This window comes from Acomys minous, assembly GCF_964271855.1.
Source record: "Acomys minous genome assembly, chromosome: 14".
NCBI classification, from domain to species: Eukaryota; Metazoa; Chordata; class Mammalia; order Rodentia; family Muridae; genus Acomys; species Acomys minous.
The window spans coordinates 65,579,838-65,598,777 of record NC_140496.1 but is presented as its reverse complement, the minus strand read 5'-3'; the positions used below and the strand labels follow the sequence as shown (position 1 = coordinate 65,598,777).

At 45.8% G+C, this 18,940-nt stretch overlaps 1 protein-coding gene across 3 annotated transcripts in view; it reads left to right on the top strand.

Annotated features, from left to right (window-relative positions):
* The first annotated feature begins 44 nt into the window (after positions 1-44).
* ELAPOR1 (endosome-lysosome associated apoptosis and autophagy regulator 1) overlaps positions 45-18,940 on the top strand; it is an 82,584-nt gene continuing 63,688 nt past the window's right edge. For all 3 annotated transcript variants that reach the window (XM_084755882.1, XM_084755883.1, XM_084755884.1), the window contains exon 1: positions 45-372. In XM_084755882.1, coding sequence (XP_084612008.1) covers positions 220-372 — 153 coding nt within the window. In that variant the 5' untranslated portion in view covers positions 45-219. The remainder of the gene's footprint in view (positions 373-18,940) is intronic.

Genomic DNA, 18,940 nt, shown 5'->3' with positions numbered 1-18,940 from the left:
TTGTCAAGGCAACGTGGGTAGGAGGAGGAGAGGACCTAGGGAGGAGGAAGGATGGGCGGCCTTGGCGTAGCCGCAGGGAGGTGACTGAAGCGAGTCCAGCCCCTTGCATCCTCCCCGTGTGTACCTCCCTCCTCTTTTTTTTTTTTTTTCCTCCTTCTGCCAGCATAAGCAGCCACCGCAGCACCTGAGCCGCTACTGCCGCTGGCTCAGGACAGCGCTATGGCTGAGCCTGGTCACAACCCCCATCCCTCTGCCAGAGGCGGAGGAAGAACTGAAAGGCGCACATCTCGGCTTCTGTGGCTGTTGCTCTGGGCTGGGACCACCTTCCAGGTGACCCTGGGAACTGGACCCGAGCTTCACGCCTGCAAAGAGGTACTGTCCACTCCACCCGCCTTGACCTGCTCGCACTTTGGTTTGAGAGAGAGAGAGAGAGAGAGAGAGAGAGAGAGAGAGAGAGAGAGAGAGAGAGAGAGAGAGAGAAGAGGAAAAAAGCTTAGATCCAGATAGAGACCTTGGGGATCCAGTCACAGTTTCAGGGGCCACAGAGTTCAAATTTCTCTAGGGATGAGTAGGGACTGGGGGGAAGTGGGGGAGGGAAGCAGGCTGGTGTCGTCATAGGGGAGGCCAGCCCATTGGAGGACTCCTAAAATAGATCACCCTCACAAACCCTCAGAGGCTCTGGCTCAGGAGTAAGGTCCGAAGGAGTGACAGTTCTCAGAAAGAGAAGAAGACAGGAGTTGCTTTCCAGATGGGTGAAATTACCTAAAAAGTGGGTTGAAAACACTGAGAGGCCAAACAGAAAGAGCAAAGGCGGGGACTTGGATAAGAGGGCAGTTGGGGAGTGGTAGTCAACCCCGGTCAGAAGCCCTGGATTTGAGGATGGGATCAGGAAAGGGACCCATAGTGTCCTGGTATGTGCCCTCCGTGTTAACATCGAAGCATGGCCCTGCTGTACCGCCTTGGCTGTTCCTTTGCACACTTGTTTAGCATTTACTCCTTAACATATTTTCTCCCACTCTCTCCTCTGAACTTCTACTAACATGTGCCATAAGTCTTTGTCAAGGTGTATCTAAAACGTTAGCAACATAATTCAGACAATAGACAGCAAATGCCTTCTAACAACAACAACAACAACAACAACAACAAAATGCTTCTTGAAATTTGTTTTGGGGCCGGGTGTGGTGGCGCACGCCTTTAATCCCAGTACTCAGGAGGCAGAGGCGGGCGGATAGCTGTGAGTTTGAGGCCAGCCTGGTCTACAAAGTGAGTCCAGGACAGCCCAGGCTAACACAGAGAGACCCTGTCTCCAAAAACAAAAACAAAAACAACAACAACAACAAAAAAAGAAAATTGTTTTGGGGGGCACGTGACAAGACATCAGGAATAGCAAAACTAACTAGTTTTTGTATTAGCGAAATGACAATATTTGGTTTGTGCTCTTAAGTGACTTTAAAAACATATGGTAGGGACAACAATGAAATGTTTACAAGAACAACATTGGGGAAGGCAGGATACGATTTTTTTTTTCCTATGCAAAATGTGAACAATTTGAAAACATTTCCGAAGTCTAGCACTGTGGGAGGAATGATAAATGTCAAACTTAGCTAAGGCTTTGAGGGGTTAAAATAGTCCTTTTGAGCCACTAGTGTCAATTAACAGTGTGGTGCAGTCCCACGACTGCACTGTCATGCACGGGTTCTAACCAGTGGCAAATCGTGGAAGAAGCAAGTGGGATTTTTTTTTTACATGAATAAAGTTTGACTTAAAAGATTTATTAATATTTAAAGTGGCCTGTGGAGGATGGGTGTGATGGTGTGCGCCTTTAATCTCAGAGCTTGGGAGGCAGAGACAGGAAGATCTCTGTGAGTTTGAGGCCAGCCTGGTCTACAAAGCAAGTCCCAGGACACCACCACACATTATACAGAGAAACTCTGTCTCAAAACAAAACAAATGAATGCAAGGGGCTTGTGGGGATGGCAAGATGGCTCAGGGATGAAGAAAACTTGCTTTTGTAGAGAATCTGAGTTCAGTTCCCAGAACCCATATGGCTGTTCACGGCCATCTGTAAATTCCAGTTTCAGGGGATCTGACACTCTCTCTTGATCTCTGAGGGCATTGCATGTGTGTAATATACATACATACATACGTACATACATACATACATACATAAACACATACATACATACATACATACATACAGGCAAGCACTCATACACATAAAATAAAAATAAATAAATAAAAAAAAACCCGAAGTGACCACATGTCTGGGATGTAGCTACAAGGACTATTTTAACCCCTCCAAATCTTATCTGGGTTAGACATTTAACATTCCTTCTGCAGCGTTAGACTTTTGACATGTGTTCAAGGCTCCCACATTTTACGTAGTTGATAGAGTGCGTGCTTAGCATGCATGAAGCTCTAGTCAGAGTTCCCCAATACGGAATAAACTAGATGAGATGGCTCACGTCTGTGATCTCAGCACTTGAGAGGTAGGGGCAGCAGGGTCAGAAAGTCAAGGTCACCCTCAGCTACACAGTGAGAAATAGGTTCCCCAGAGTCACCCTCTGACCTTCAGGTGCACGATGTGGGATGTGTATACTCATATTCAAATACATACCAGACACACACACACACACACACACACACACACACACACACAGAGACATAGACACACACACACACACACACAGACATACACATACACACACACACACACACACACACACACACACACACACACACACTGGGAAAAACCCAGCCATAACCGGGAAATGATCCCAGTCACTGGGCTTTCTAGAACTTTTACTAGTCCCAATTACACTGTCTACATTTTTACCAAGCCACTTCACGATATGTTTTAAAGATGACCAAGAACATGATGCCCTTCCCAGTGACACTGGCTCACTGGCCTTGGTGGCCGGGGGTCTAATTGCCTTGCCTAAGAATTAAACATTGTCATTTCCTTTGTAGAAGGTAAAAAATTCAGCCGGGCTTGGTGGCACACGCCTGTAATCCCAGCACTCGGGAGGCAGAGGCAGGCGGATCTCTATGAGTTCGAGGCCAGCCTAGTCTACAAAGCGAGTCCAGGACAGTCAGGGCTACACAGAGAAACCCTGTCTCGAAAAACCAAAAAAAAAAAAAAAAAAAAAAAAAAAGTAAGAATTCCATCTTTAGCTGCTGCTCATCATTAGATCTTTGTCCACTATGGACCACATGAGGCATTGAAGGCCTTGAACACTTACACCATCTTGGCTGGGAGGGAGAGAAAAATAGTAAGCTAAGGACTCTACTTTGTGTGCACTTCTGTCTTCAGACCTATTTAAACAGCCAATATTTGCTTAGGAGTGAGTGAGCTGAAGGCGGTGGAAAGGTGTTCAACGCCCTACAGTTTGGGGAGCTGTGGAATAGGTATTCGGAGGGCACCGACCTCAGGAAGACTGCCTTGAAGACTGTGAGATAAAAACACACCTCAGTACAAACCAGAGTTACCTCACCCCCCACCTCTCTGCTCAGATGCTTTAACTAGACCCACAGCTCCTGCCACATTGAAACGACTTCGGAGGCATGCTCCCTGGCCACGGGCATCAGCAAGCTCTGTTTACACTCGTCTTGAGCAAACAGCCTCTGAACACCCTTGACTCCAAACTAATAAGAAAGAGAATGAAAGTCCATTATTATAAAGCTCTTCATTAGGCAATATGAACCAATCCAATGAGTTTGGGGGCCCCCAACCCTAAGAGGTGAAAATCTAGATCAAGAGGGGCTGACTCTTCCCAGCTCTTGATTTTCACATGAATTTCTCAAGCGCCTGCAAAGGGTAGTGACGCCGGGCCTTCTTATCAAAGCAAGGCTGACGAGTAACAGCATTGCTGTCCCAGGCTGGCTAGAAAAGCTGAGGCCTCCTACCGGGTTGAAGCAGGAAGAAGGGTGACTTGGCTCTGAGGTTTTATTGCGGTGGCAGAACACTGGGAGTGGAAACTGCTGCATGCGTGCCGGGGTTTGGCACGCCTGTCTCAGTTTTACAATAATCAGGGTCACCAGCGGAACCAAACATCCTGGATGATGTTTGTCTACATGAATCACTTCTTTAGCCAGGAGCTGGCCCAGGCTCAGTGCCAAATGAGACCCAAACTTTTTTTTTTTCTTCCCCATAGTACAACAAATCTAAATCAAAGGAGAGAAACAGAAAAAGTGCCTTTGACATGGCCTGCCTGGTCCTGAGGCTGCTGGGCTAAGTGCCCCCAGAGGGACTTCCCAATCCATACGGAAAAGCCCAGGGGATCCCAGGCATCTGGCAGACATGAATTGGAATAAAGTCTGTTGATTGAGCGAGGACTCTGCCATTTAGTAAGGAATCAATATCATTAACTTCTGACAGCCTCAGAATGCTGTCCTATAAAATGGAAGGACTCATGGCTGTCTCACAGGAGGATTGTGAGGATTGTACTAAATTAGAAAGTGCACATCAAGTACATATTCCAGCATATCATAAATGCTTAAGAAACACTGAGAGGGGGCCTGGAGAGATGGCTCAGCAGTCAAGAGCCCTGACTGCTCTTCCGAAGGACCCGGGTTCAATTCCCAGCACCCACATGGCAGCTCGCAACTGTCTGTAACTCCAAGATCTGACACCCTCATACAGACATAAATGCAGGCAAAACAGCAATGCACATAAAAGAAAAACAAAACACTGAGAGACAAGTTGTGCGTACAAATATAACATATAAAAGTTGACCTAAGGCCAGGTGGTGACACATGCCTTTAATCCCAGCACCCGAGAAGCAGAGGCAGGCAGATCACTGGGAGTTCGAGGCCAGGCTGGTCTACAAAGTAAGTCTAGGACAGCCAAGGCTACACAGAGAAACCGTGTCTCGGAAAACCAAAAACCAAACCAAAACAAAACAAAAACAACCCCTCCCAAAATACCCCCCCCCAAAAAAAACAAAAACAAAAAAACAAAAACTAAAAACAAAAATTGGCCTAAGGTTAATGTGTAAGTAAGCAGGGCTGGAGTGGTGAGGCAGAACTGCCTCAAGTTACAAATGAGCCTGGGGCCACTTTGGGAGTTTCAGGGCACCTTAGCTACAGAGTTAAACCCTATCTGAAAACAGAGCATACACATTTTAAAAATAAGGAGAGGCATTCTGGGAAAAGTTGGTGAAATTTGGCAAAAGCAGGGAGGACACAGGAGAGTCTGGGGCTGTGGCGCTCCACTCCGTGGCCACCAGCTGTAGGAGGAAACTGGCTAGAAGAATGCCTAGGACCTTGAGGAACTAGATTATTAATTTTGTTTCATTTTAATTAAGTGAAAGTTAAAATAGATACTCAGCTACTGAAAACCTCTTAACTTAGTTTAGGATTATTTGGGTAAATGAATATATTTTCTTAGGTGCAACTTTTATAAAATCAAAATAGAAATCAGACATTTCTGATGCAGATTTGGTGCTTTTTTTTTTTTTCAAGACAGAGTTCCTCCGTGCAGCCTTGGCTGTCCTGGACTCCCTTTGTAGACCAGGCTGGCCTCGAACTCACAGAGGTCTGACTGCTTCTGCCTCCCAGAGTGCTGGGTTTGCAGGCGTGCGCCACTGTGCCCAGCGGTGTTATATTTGAATACCTGTCAAATCTGAAGACTGAATATAAGATCACCTCAGTAATTTATGACTATACGTTGATATGATCTAGACAGTATCTAAATGTAGCATACTATTAAGATTAATTTTACCCTTTTAATTATTTTTTTTACACTTTTGAGGAAAAATTGAAAATCCTGTAGGAGGCTCCCATTTCTACAGGACGTTGCTGGCCTGCAGATGGCAGCTTCAGGCCCCCGTTCTTCCATTTCAGCCACATAACCCAAGATCGGCACCTCTTGCCTTCACCGTTTTTGTCTGGAAGATGGGGGTGACTTGGTTCTTGCCTTTTCACAATTACTGGGGGGATTAGGCAAGATAATTCTCAAAAAGTGCTTGGCAAACTGTATTGCGTATATGCCTTAGTAAACGTGCTTGTTAGTGGCTTCTGAGCGACTTTTAACGGACTTTACAGAACCATTGGTCGGTCCCGTGTGATGGCACCTTGGTGATGAACTGGAGGGACTCGCCTAGCCAGTGTCTAATGCCAAATTCCCGCTGTGACCGTCCCTTCCTGCCTTCTAATGCAAGTCAGCAGTTCTCATCTCTCTTCGGAGCTATTCTTCTCCCTTCTCAACCTAATCTTTTATTTATTTATCTTAGACAGAGTTGCTATACGGCCAGGGCTATTTTTAGACCTCATGATCTTCACGTCAGCTTCCCTAGTGCTGAGGTTGAGGATGTATCACCACGTCCAACCAAAAGAGTTCCCACAGGCTTCCTAATGGATTATTATTCCTCTTATTTCAACACTAAAAAGAACACCACCGCGGGGTGGTGGCGCACACCATTTAATCCCAGCACTAGGCAGGCAGAGGCAGGCAGATCTCTGTGAGTTCGAGGCCAGCCGGGTCTTACAGAGCAAGTTCCAGGACAGCCAGGGCTACACAGAGAAACCGTAAAGGCAGGCCTTGTGGCTTAAGTCTGCAGTCCGGGCCCTGGGAAGGTTAAGGCAAGAAGATTGTCTTTCCAGAACTTTGGGGCCAGCCTGACTACGCAGTCAGACCTTGTTAAAGAAGAAGACAAAAGGAGGAAGGAAGGAAGGAAAAAGAAAGAAAAGAAAAGCGAGAAGAAAAGAACGTTAGGGTTGGGGATGCAAGCCAGTGGTAGAGCACTGATGGAGAAAAAGATTGTCAGTCTTGATTGCGGTCTCCTTCCAGTTGTCGCCGTATGTAACTGCTAGTCTATAAAGCTGTTCCCCCTTGAAAGCCTTGTCTAAAATCAGCACCTCTCGGCCTCTCCCCTTTATTAAACACACTCCACATTAATTTTCACCCCCAGAGCTCTCAGGAACACCACACCTGTTTGGTTAACCTCTCAGTTCCCACGAGTCCTCACCCACCAGCAGTTGACAGAGCCGCTCTCCCAGCCTACCTGTGTGTTCTCCTCCTGGTTCCTGGTTCCTGGAGGTTTTGCTTTGTTTCTGCCTCCATGGTGGCGCCTTCTCTTGTCACCGTGGTGTTTAGCCTCCTTGTCTCCTTGCGCTGTCAGTCTGCCAGTTCCCAGAAGTCTGTCACTGAACTTCTTTCCATCGCTCCGTCTCTCTACCCAGACTTTTCGATTTTTACTCCTTAGGTGATCCTAAACAGCATCATGACACGAAAGACTATCATATTTTTCGGACCATAAGACACATTTCTCCCCCAAAAGTGGAGAGGGGTTAATTAGGGTGCGCGTTATGGTCCAATTTCTATTTTCACTGTTTTTCTTGTTTGACTGCTCTGAAAACTGGGTGCGTCTTATGGTCAAGTGAGTCTTATGGTCTGAAAAAAATATGGTATATATGTGAGATGGTTCTTGAAGTCGCCCTTCTAGTCTGGACCTTGCCCTGAACTCTTGCCTTGAATATCAAGCTGCATCTGGATATGCACTTGATTAGCAGCTCAGGTTCCCAATGCCCAGACTGCTGGTCCTCGGCATCCTTACAATACCTATGCCTCAGAGAATCTCTCTCCCCTTAGCTCCTAGCAACGCCTTCCTTCACGCTGCTCAGGCTGCAAATCCTGGCTTCCCTCTTTCTCCTCCTCCTATCAGAATTCATCAGAAACACTTTTACCAGCTCTATCTTCAAAATATAGTCAGAATGTGATGGCTTCCCATGCCCCCACTGTTGCCCTTGTCCAACCCTCCTACAAGGCTGCTTTCCCTCCACAATGACTTCTTGGTTTACTCAACCTGAGGAAACTTAGCAGACACAAGCTTGATTTCTGTCCTCTTCTGCTCCAGCCTTTGACAGTTTCCTTGTCAGAGCAGGAATGACAGCCCAGCAGGTAAGTGGACTGGCTGCTCTTCTTGAGAGAGGACTTGGGGAGGTCAATCCCTGGCACCCACTTGGCAGCTCAGGATCATCTATAACTTCAGGTCTAGGGGTTGGTGGCCCCTAAAGGCACCAGGCACACATGTGGTGCACAGACATAAGTGCAATCAAAACACCCATATGCAGAAAATTTTACATATATATATATATATATATATATATATATATATATATATATACACACACACACACATTTATATTCCTTGTTAGAATGGGAACCAGCATTTTTAGTGGTCGCCAAGGCGCTGTGCACAGGTGGCCTCTGTTCCTCCATTCCTCCTCCCTCTCCAGCTGCATCAGCCTCGTGGCCACTTCTCAGCCGGGAGGGGCTGCCTCCTGCTGTTTGGCCTGTGTGATTTGTTTCCCAGCTCCCTTCAGATTTCCACGTAGCCAAACCACAGTGACAAACCTCCAGGAGACTCGTTTCCAGCCCCAGCCCTAGTGCTCACTGCTGCCCTGAGTGTGTTGGTCTTCTGCTTTCTTTTCTTTCTTTCTTTCTTTCTTAAAAATCTCTTATCTTCACATGCCTATGTCTCCTTAAACAAAATCTGGCTTAGTTCTGTTTTCCACTTTTATAAAAATGCATGATTTTTCTAATACATATCATGCACAATTATTATCAGCTCACATTAATTTTCATTATTATAGTTCATATATTATTTATTAATTATATAGTATATGACTGTTATATTTTTATGTTGTATGTTTTTGCATCTTGTTCATTTTCATTGTTATAAAATACTCCTTTGTATAAATAGTTCACAATTTTAAAAACTCATTTTCCTTTTGAAAGAGATTTGGGCCAGGCAGTGTTGGTGCATGCCTTTAATCTCAGCACTCAGGAGGCAGGGGTAGGTGGATCTCTGTGAGTTTGAGGCTAGCCTGATCTGCATAGTGAGTTCCAGCATAGCAACCCTGTCTCAGAGAGAGAGAGAGAGAGAGAGAGAGAGAGAGAGAGAGAGAGAGGAGATTTGGATCTCCAGCATTTTGCTACTTTAAGTAATGCTGCTGTGGGCAGTCCTGCATCTGTCTCCTGATAAAAAGGTGCTCCTTTCTCAAAGCTGTAAGTCTATAGAAGTCCAGTGCTGGGTCATGGGTTATTTGCAGACTCATCTTTGGAAAATGCCAAACTGTTTTCCTAAGGAAAGGAACTGATCATGATCATGACTAAAATTCATATGTTGAGGGCTGGAGAGATGGCTCAGAAGAGCACTGACTGCTTTTCCAAAGATCCTGAGTTCAATTCCCAGCAACCACATGGTGGCTCACAACCATCTATAATTTGATCTAATGACCTCTTCTGCCCTGCAGGCATACATGCAGGTAGAGAGCACTGTATACATAATAAATAAGTAAATCTTAAAACAACAACAACAACCAAGATTGATATATTGATTCCTAATTTGCAAAACACACAGGAAGATCATTACTAGTTTAAGATCAGCTTTGGCTACAATATTGAGTTCACGGCCAGACTGAGCTATAAAGTAATGTTCTGTCTCAACTAAACGGAGTCTGGGGGTTTAGCTTGATTTGTAGAGTGCTTGCCTAGCATGCTCAAGACCCTGGGTTCAATTCCTAGCACTGAAGGGAAAAAAAGATGGGTATGGGACTTAATACCGTCTTTGACACTGGCGGGACTCCTGGAGGAAAGGGTATTAATAAGAATTCTATAGCCCTAGGGAACAGGGATCGTGTTTACAAGTACAGGTCAATAATGAAGGTGCTCCTGCTGTCCAAAGGACCCCCCACCTCCCTCTACTGTGGATTGAACGCCGGCCTCAGGCATGCTGTACCTGAAGTCTACCTTTTACATTTTCAGCTCAAATGTAGCTTTGCTTAGATAACTTTCCAGTTGAAAAAGGAGGAGGACGAGGAAGAGGAGAATCTGTGTCAGTTAGCTTTTGCCAGGCCACAACCCTTCCTAAGACTTAGTGGTTTAAAGGAGTAGCCATTGTTTGGCTCAGAACGGTGACTTTTTCTCTGGGTTGATTGTGAGGTCTGGGCAGGATGGCTAATCGATGCTGCGCTCTGGTGCATGACTGGAGTCAGCTGGAGGCTTGCAAGTGTAGGCTGTCTGACGATCGGCAGGCTGTCAGTGGGACACCTGTGTTCCTTTCTGTGTTTCTCGTTTTTCACTAGGCCAGCTCAGACCCACTTATACTACAGTCTCAGAGTTCCAGGCAGTGAGAAAGCATGCACGTGGCATATACCCAAATGTGCACACAACACACATATGAAAAGTAAATGTAAAAGTCATGTTGGGGCGCTGGAGAGATGGCTCAGAGGTTAAGAGCACAGGCTGTTCTTCCAAAAGTCCTGAGTTCAATTCCCAGCAACCACATGGTGGCTCACAACCATCTAGAATGTGATCTGGTGTCCTCTTCTGGCATACAGGTGTACATGCAGACAAAACACTATACATAAATAAATTTTTTAAAAAAGTAATGTTGGGGTTTTTGTTTGTTTGTTTGTTTTTTGTTTTTCAAGACAGGGTTTCTTTATGTAGCCTTGGCTGTCCTGGACTCTTTTTTAGACCAGGCTGGCCTCGAACTCACAGCGATCTTCCAGCTTCTGCATCCCAGGAGTGTTGGGATTAAAAATATGTGCCACCTTGCCTGGTGCATTGTTTTTTTGTTTGTTTTGTTTTTGTTTTTGTTTTTAATGGCCAAAACCACATTAAGAGAAAAGAATTTGTTTTAGCCTGTAAGTTACAGCTCACCATCAAGGGAAACCAAGGCAGGAGGAGCTCCAAGGAGCAGCAACTGTGGTGGAACACTCCTCCCTTTCTCTGGCTCATTCAGCTTGCTTTCTTACACAACCCAAGACCAACTGCCCAGGGGTGGAACCATCCACAGTGAGCTGAGCATTCCCACATCAATCATTAATGAGGAAAATGCCCCACAGGCCAATTCTGTGGAGACACTTTCTCAGTTGAGGTCCCACAAACCCAGGCTGTGGCAAGTTGACAAAAACTAACCAGTACAGTAGACCAGGTTGGTTTTGAACTTGAAACCCCCCTTCCAATTTTAGCCATCAAGTTCAAATACCGAAATGAATGTGGGCATACATATTTTAGATGTGTTTGCTCCATTGGCATTCAGTTAACTTTTCCCTCCTTGCCTTCCTTTCTTCTGTGAGGTGAGGGCTCACTAGATAGCCCAGGCTAGCCCAGAACTGCTTAGCTGTGCTACAACCTCCAAGTGCTGGGATTACAGGTGTGTACCTCTACATTTCTCAACTCTTTTTTTTTTTTTAAGACAAGAGTTTCTCTGTGTATCCCTGGCTTTCCTGGAACTTGCTCTGTAGACCAGGATGGCCTTGAACTCAGAGAGATCCACCTGCCTCTGCCTTCCGAGTGCTGGGATTACAGGCGTGCACCACCACCAGGCAGCACATTTCTTCAACTGTTAAGTTACTAAAAATGGGAATTTCCTAATCAGAGAATGAATTATATAGTTTCTATTGCTCAATATTCCTCAATTTCTCTTTTGGAGAAATTTTATCAATTTTTTTTCTGAGACAAGGTTTCTCTGTGTAGCCTTGGCTGTCCTAGACTTGCTTTGTAGACCAGGCTGGCCTCGAACTCACAGAGATCCGCCTGCCTCTGCCTCCTGAGTGCTGGGATTAAAGGTGTGCGCCACCACGCCCGGCTATCAGTTTTATTTCCCATTAACTTTGCATTGCCTCCTCTTGTATCAAGTTGAAGTTTATTAACAAAAAATGTGAGATTTTAATCGAAGCTGGGGACATGGGTTGTTGTCACATAATTTTTTGACTATAAAAATAACCCACACCCATGTGTGTGCCTGGTGCCCTTGGAGGTCAGAATGGTTTCGAGCCACACACTGTGGGTGTTGGAACTGAACCCAGGTCCCCTGCAAGAACAGCAAGTGCTCTTAACAGCTGAACCATCTCTTCAGCACCATTCCCCTTTCGAAAGTTTCTATGTGTCTGTGTGCATGTGCACATGTTTGTGTGTCTGTGTGTGTGGGCGTTTACACAACATGGAGTGACGTGGAGGTCAGAAGACAGTTTGTGGAAGTCGGTTCTTTTCTCTCACTGTGTGAGGCCCAGGAACTGAACTCAGGTTGTCAGCTGTGGTGGCGAGCACCTTTGTTTGCTGTGCCAAGCCAGATCCCAGCATACTTTAAATTATCCATCTCCTCTGACTAGAATGCAAACTCTCTCAGGCTAATTCGGTTGTCTGCTTCACTTGTTTCTGTACCTCTAATGCTCATCTCCTAGTAGGTCTTTACTTTCTTTCTCTGAATAAACCTCCATTTTGTAGGTGATAAAATTAAGGTACAAAGATATTAGCCTGTCAGAAGGTTCTCAGCCAGTGAAAGGACAGAAGCTCAGGCAGCTGGGTTCTTACCCACCATGCTCTCTGCCTGTCCTTGCCCCAAATCCAAATAGCCCAAATGGTATAAGCAGCAAAGAACTCACTATTTAGACCAGGCTAGCCTCGAACTCACAGAGATCAGCCTGCCTCTGTCTCCCAAGTGGTAGGATCTAAGGCATGTGCCACTGACATCACTACCAGGACATTGTGTTGGTTTTTTTTTTTTTTAAATACTTTGTTCCCAACGAAAAACATATGCCTTTAAAAACTGCTTATAAAAATTGCACCAGCATATCTGTCCTATTTATAGTTTGTTTTCATTATGGTAGATCTTATTATTGTATGTACATGATGTGTGTGTGTGGCCATCAGAGGACAACTTTGTGGAGCTGGTCCTCGCCCTCCACCTCTACACAGGTTCTGGGGACTGAACTCAGGTCATTTAGGCTTGCACGACAACAGTTTACCGGCCGAGCCACTTCTCCAGGCCTGTGCCTATATGCACGGATCATAACGCGGTGGAAGTAGCTTCTCGGCGATTGATTCCAGTCACGTACAACGATGCTTCAGGGAACATCGTCTTCCAGGTCGATGGAGATTTGAGTCTATCTCTAGAATAAATTCTTAAAAACAAGATGACTATGTCAAAGAGTGTGCTTAACATTTCTTTTCTGTAGGAGGCTAGTGTTTAGTCAGCCGCACTGACTGTTAAAGACATCATTAGCCTTCTCGGTGACAGGCTCAGGGGAGACGCTGGCTGTGAGAACAGCCCGCAGAGCTTGTTGACCTCGGGGGAATTAACTGAGACATGAAGGGCAAGGCTGCAGGGCCTGTCGACTTTATCAGGCTACCAGTTGCCTAAATCAAGGAAGCTAAGCAGTGGCTAATTTAAAAAAAAAAAAAAAGTATGTCAAGCTCCTAGGTTTTTCTTAGTCTGTAGTGTTCTCTGTATTTCTTTCTTAAGCTCCTCCTGTATGTTGTACCAGATTAAAGAACAAAACAGATCGTTATAGTCAGGGCTTGACAGCTGCCGGAGACAAGTACATCTTCATACCCCAATTTGCAAACTCCCTTAAGACTGAAACTGAAACTTAGGCCTGATGGTGCCTAAAGGCGCACACCTTTAATCCCAGCGCTTGGGAGGCAGAGGCAGGCGGATCGCTGTGAGTTTGGGGCCAGCCTGGTCTACACAGTGAGTTCCAGGACAGCCAGGGCTACACAGAGGAACCCTGTTTAATGATTTTTAAAATTTTTTATGTACATTGGTGTTCTTCCTGCTTGTGTGTATGTGTGAGGGTGTCAGATACCCTGGAACTGGAGTTACAGGCAGGTGAGAGCTGTCATGTGGGTGCTGGGAATTGAACCTGGGACCTTTGGTAGAGGAGCCAGTGCTCTTAATCACTGAGCCATCTCTCCAGTCCCCCATTTAATACAGTTTTAAAGACTTAGATAGCTGGGCATTACGCAAAGGAAATAGGTCAAAGCTCATGGCTTTCTACTTCTTTTAATGCATATGCATGCTCACACATGTAGATACCCTCTTCTCTGGGGGGCTGTTGGCCACCAGCCCAAGGAGGCAGGAGGAGTAGAGGCAAGGCACAGGGCTCTGGAAGGCCGTGAGCTGGACGGAGAATGACCCTCTGGGAACCTCTTCAGGGAGATAGTTCAATTTTATTTGGGGGAGAACAAAGGCTATATAGCCCTTGGGGAGTGGGTGGGGGCTCTTGGATAGGTGTACTTTAGGCATTCCAAAGATGCTTGATTTGCATTTGGCAGCATGCTCCTATCATATGAACAGGAGCACAGTACCAAATTATCCGATAGGTGCAGGGAGGGGAGGGCAGGCAGGGAGGTGTGTCAAAGGCAATAGATCAAATGTGGTTAGGGGCATCTATGTCTAAAGCCACTCTCCAGATGGAGTCAGGCAGAGAGCCGGAGGCCCTGCTGGGGAGAGGGAGTCCTACACCTAACGCTGAGCTCAGAATAGCTGTCTGGACTGGGTGGACCACAACTTCACACAGTAGGGCCCTTCCAGCACATGCACATGTGCACCGCCATGCTATGGTACCCGGGCGGAGGTCAGATGACAACTTGTGAAAGTTGCCTCTTTCTACTATGTGGGTCTCAGGGATCAAACTCAGGTCTTTGTGCTTGGCAGCGAGCACCTTTACACGCTGAGCCATTCCGTGTCAGGTCAGGTTAATGGTTTTCTAAACCTGCACCTTTCTAAGGATATGAAGTAAAAAGCAAAAATCAGACGATGCTTGATGCTTTCTTAGATGATAAGTGACCGGAAGGATGTGGAGACAGGTGTGAGTATCAAAGGTAAAACCCGCCAGAGTGTACAAACAGGAGTTCCTAGGAGTCTCCCTGTGAAAGGAGACATTCCTTCCACTTTAGACAACCTTAAAAATCCAAGATTTAGATCAACACCCTCGAACTTACTATTATTATTTTATGCGTGTGCTTCGCATGTGTGTACGTGTGCCACAGTGCACATGTGGAGGTCAGAGGACAAGCCTTGGAGTTGGTTTACTCCTTCCACCATGTGGAGCTCTGGGAACCGAACTCAGACCCTCAGGCTTGGCAGCAGATGTCATTACCAGTTGAGCCGTCTCTGCACCCCGACTGCACTTATTAACATCTTAAATTCTTTGCCTGCAAAACCTAAGGCCAAAAGAGGTCAGCAGGCTTGCTTGTCCTAGGGAGCATCACTGCACGGTGATTTTGGAATGTTGAGGATGTTAAAGGGGCACGGATGGGGGTGGTGTCCTCTCCGTCCTCATCTTCTTTTGTTTTTGTCTTTCAAGACAGGGTTTCTCTGTGTAGGCCTGGCTGTCTTAGACTTTCTCTGTAGACCAGGCTGGCCTCAAATTCACAGAGATTCCCCCTGCCTCTGCCTCCCAAGTGCTGGGATTACTGGTGTGTGCCACCACGCCCGGCCCATTCTCGTCTTCTTAAAAAAATAAGTTCAGTCAAGATATATAGACAATTTAAGCATGAGTTTATTTAGCAAAAACAACAGAAGCAAAGCAGGCACTCTAAAGTGATCTTAATGGGTGCCCCAAGAGGGGAGCAGCTTGGTAGGTTCTGTGTTGTGGATTTTAAAGAAGATTTAATTTATGAGGTGGATAGCACATTCATGAGATAAGGGGAGCCTTTTTTTTTCTCCCCCAGATCATGGTGGGCTAGATCCTCCTTTTAAGTATTTCCTCTCATACTTGCTACAAAAAGGGGGGTGGGTGTCAGAACCACAATACAAAGTGCTATTATAATGAGTCAAGTCCTTTAAGGAGTCAGACCCCTCGTTAGTGTGCACATGTGGGCAATGCTCTGGTGTGTTAATTTCTGATAAAGTGGGACAACCCAGGGTTTTAATTCCATACTGGTGCTCTGGTTGTCAGCAGCAGCCAGTCACAGCTGCAATTTTTCTTGGTGACTTCAAAGCTAAACCCCAGCATGCTCTAGAGTAGTCTCTTTTTTCTGGAATAGGCAGAAGCTTCTTAAAAATCACCCTTACAATTCAGCCTGGGCCAGGCAGGGTGGTGCCTGCTTTTAATCCTTTTCCTCGGGAGGCAAGGCAGGTGGAATCTCTGTGAGTTTGAGGCCAGCCTGGTTTACATAGTGAGTGCCAGGCTAACCAAGGTTGCACAATGAGACCCTGTCTCTCCAACCAGCCAACTAGCCAGCCAGCCAACCAACAAAACCAATTCAGTCTGTTGCAATTAGATGTAAGAGTATGTGGAAGGACCACGGCGTCCATGTGTGTTCCTTAGGAGAGGCTTCGTGGGAGCCAGCTGCAGCCTTCCAAGGCTGCTTTGCTGTTTTCCCTCGAGCCCCGTCCTTTCTCTTACCCCATCAGCTCAGATATCTTATGCTCAGCCGAGAGCTCGTTTGCTTCTCTTCTCTATCATCCTGAGCATGTCATTCTCACCCTCACACTCACTTCAGCTCACACACTTGTTTTCATTAGTCTGGACTTAGGGTGGCTCTTAGTGGAGATGCAGTCACAAGGCACACGGCAGTTCCTAGGAGTGTTTAACCTCTGGTTCTGAGCCTTTTTACAATTAAGTGCTTGATGCTGTGTGAGTGAGTGTGTGTGTGTGTGTGTGTGTGTGTGTGTGTGTGTGTGTGTGCAATTCCTTTTCTGTCTCTATCTCTCTCTGTGTCTCTCTGTCTCTCTTTCTGCATGCATGTATAAGGGGTGTGTATGAATTTACGGATGAGTGCACCAGTGCTCGTCTATGAGAAGGCCGGAGGAGGACATCTGGCACCTTCCTCCAATCCTCCTCTACCTTATTACCTTGAGGCAGATGTCTTGCTGAAGTTCTTTCAGTTAGGACGACGAGTTCGTGAACAAGCTTCCAGGCTCTGCCTGTCTGACCCCTAAACGATGGACTACAGCCACGCCTAGCCACATACAGCCATGCACAGCCACACAAGGCCACACCCAGCCATACCCAGCCTTTTACATGGGTGCAGAGGATTCAAGTTCAGGCCCTCCTGTTTCCACAGCAAGTGCTCCGAACCACGGAGCCCGCCTTCCAGCCCCATACATTCCTAATGTTTTAAATCAAAATGTGTTAGTCCCCTTCCTTTCTATATTTTGCATTTAGAATGCAAAAATTTCTCCTTAATTTGAGACAAAGAGCCCAGATAGTTCCAAGGTGGGCTCATACTTGACTTTGCAAATTCTCTTCTGTTGTTTTGGAACGAGGGCTCTTTTGCCTATAATTCGTTTCCCAATTTACATCATAGGATGACTGGTCAGGTTTGTTTTTTGTTTTTTAATGTTCTTGGGTATTTTTTTTTTCCGAGACAGGGTTTCTCTGTGTAGCCTTGGCTGTCCTGAACTCCCTCTGTAGACCAGGCTGGCCTCGAACTCAGAGCGATCTGCCTCTGCCTCTTGAGTGCTGGGATTAAAGGTGTGCACCACCACACCTGGCCTTTTGTTTTATTTTTGAGACAGGGTCTCAAACAGGCTTGTAGCTACAGATACATGAAATTTATAATTCTTCTGCTTCCACATCCCAAGTGGGATTATAGGAAATCTGATTTAGGAACTCATGCACAGTAGGCAAGCTATCCACCCTTACCCCTTCCTTTCTCCTTTGGATCTTTTTTTTTTTTTTTTTTTTTTTTTTTTTTTTTTTTTTTTGGTTTTTCGAGACAGGGTTTCTCTGTGTAGCCTTGGCCATCCTGGACTCACTTTGTAGACCAGGCTGGCCTCGAACTCAGCAATCCGCCTGCCTCTGCCTCCCGAGTGCTGGGATTAAAGGAGTGCGCCACCACGCCTGGCTTCTCCTTTGGATCTTTTGAGACAGAGTCTCACTCTGTAGTTGTTGTTGTTTTGGAATGTGCTAGATAGATGAGGATGGCCTCAGATTGACATGGTCCTCCTGTCTCTGCGTCCTGTGTGCTAGTGTTACAGGCATAAGCCACAGAGATAGACTGTCAGGTTGAAAGTCTTGCTTGGACTGAGAACCTGAGCTGTGAACATGTGGGGAGATCCACTGATGGCTCACTCTGTGAAAAAAATATCAGTGTTATAAATATGTACACACACACACACACACACACACACACACACACACACACACACGTATGCGGCTAACCTCTGTAGTCACTGTACTATCAGAAAGTGCAGATTTTTCCTAACACATGACTGTGAATTGTTAAAACGCAAAGAAGGTTGTTAGACACTAGGAAGGCATCGTGAAGGGACTATAGAGTGGGGCGTGGTAGAGCATGCCTGTAGTCCAGAGAGGCAGGGCCAGCCAGGTCTACGCAGGAAGTCCCAGCCCAAACAGGGCCACCTCAAGGGACCTCCGCTTCAATAAACAATGGCAACAAAAGTGGACATTCTTCAACTGGAGTTCCTGAAAAGTGTCCTCCTGCTAAAGCCTGTGGTTCTTGACTAACCACAGGGATGATTACATGAACCCGGAAGAGCCTTTGGGGTCCACAGCTTTGGTCCTGGGAAGGACACACCTCTTCCTCTGAGATGTTTCCTCTTTGCCAACCAAGCAGCAGAGCTGGTCTCTTAGGGCTCCCTTTGCTTGTAGTTTCCTCCACAGTATACAGGTTCTGTTTTTTTTTTCTTATTTTTTGCCTTCTTTGGACTATTGAAAAAAATATCGTCCATATCAGTACCTGTTTCCAGAGAAGAGACATGTCAGAGCACTTAGCATTTGAAATTCTCTCTAGAAATTGCAGGTTATTACTGTTTTTTTTTTCTCTATAAGACGTTGCCTTTTCTCTGGTGTTCAAAACTTTAAAAACTGTATGTATTTTGTGTATGTGTGTGTGCTGTGGGGCAGGTGCAAGTATGCCACAGTGAGTGTGGAAGCCTGAGGACAACTGGCAGGAGCCTGTCCCTTCCACCAGAAGGGCCTGAGGGAGTCGAACTCAAGTTATCAAGCCTGACAGCAAGCACCTTCCCTCACTTAGCCATCTCACTGGCCCCTTATATTTAATAACTTTAACTTCCAAAATTTTAAAAAAACAACTTATTCACCAAGCTATTTACTTTTTGTTTGTTTGTTTGTTTTTGAGACAGGCTCTTACTATGTAACCCTGGCTGGTTTAAAATAACTTATTCATCAGGTTATTTACTTTTATTTTTTTTGAGAAAGATTCTCACTATTG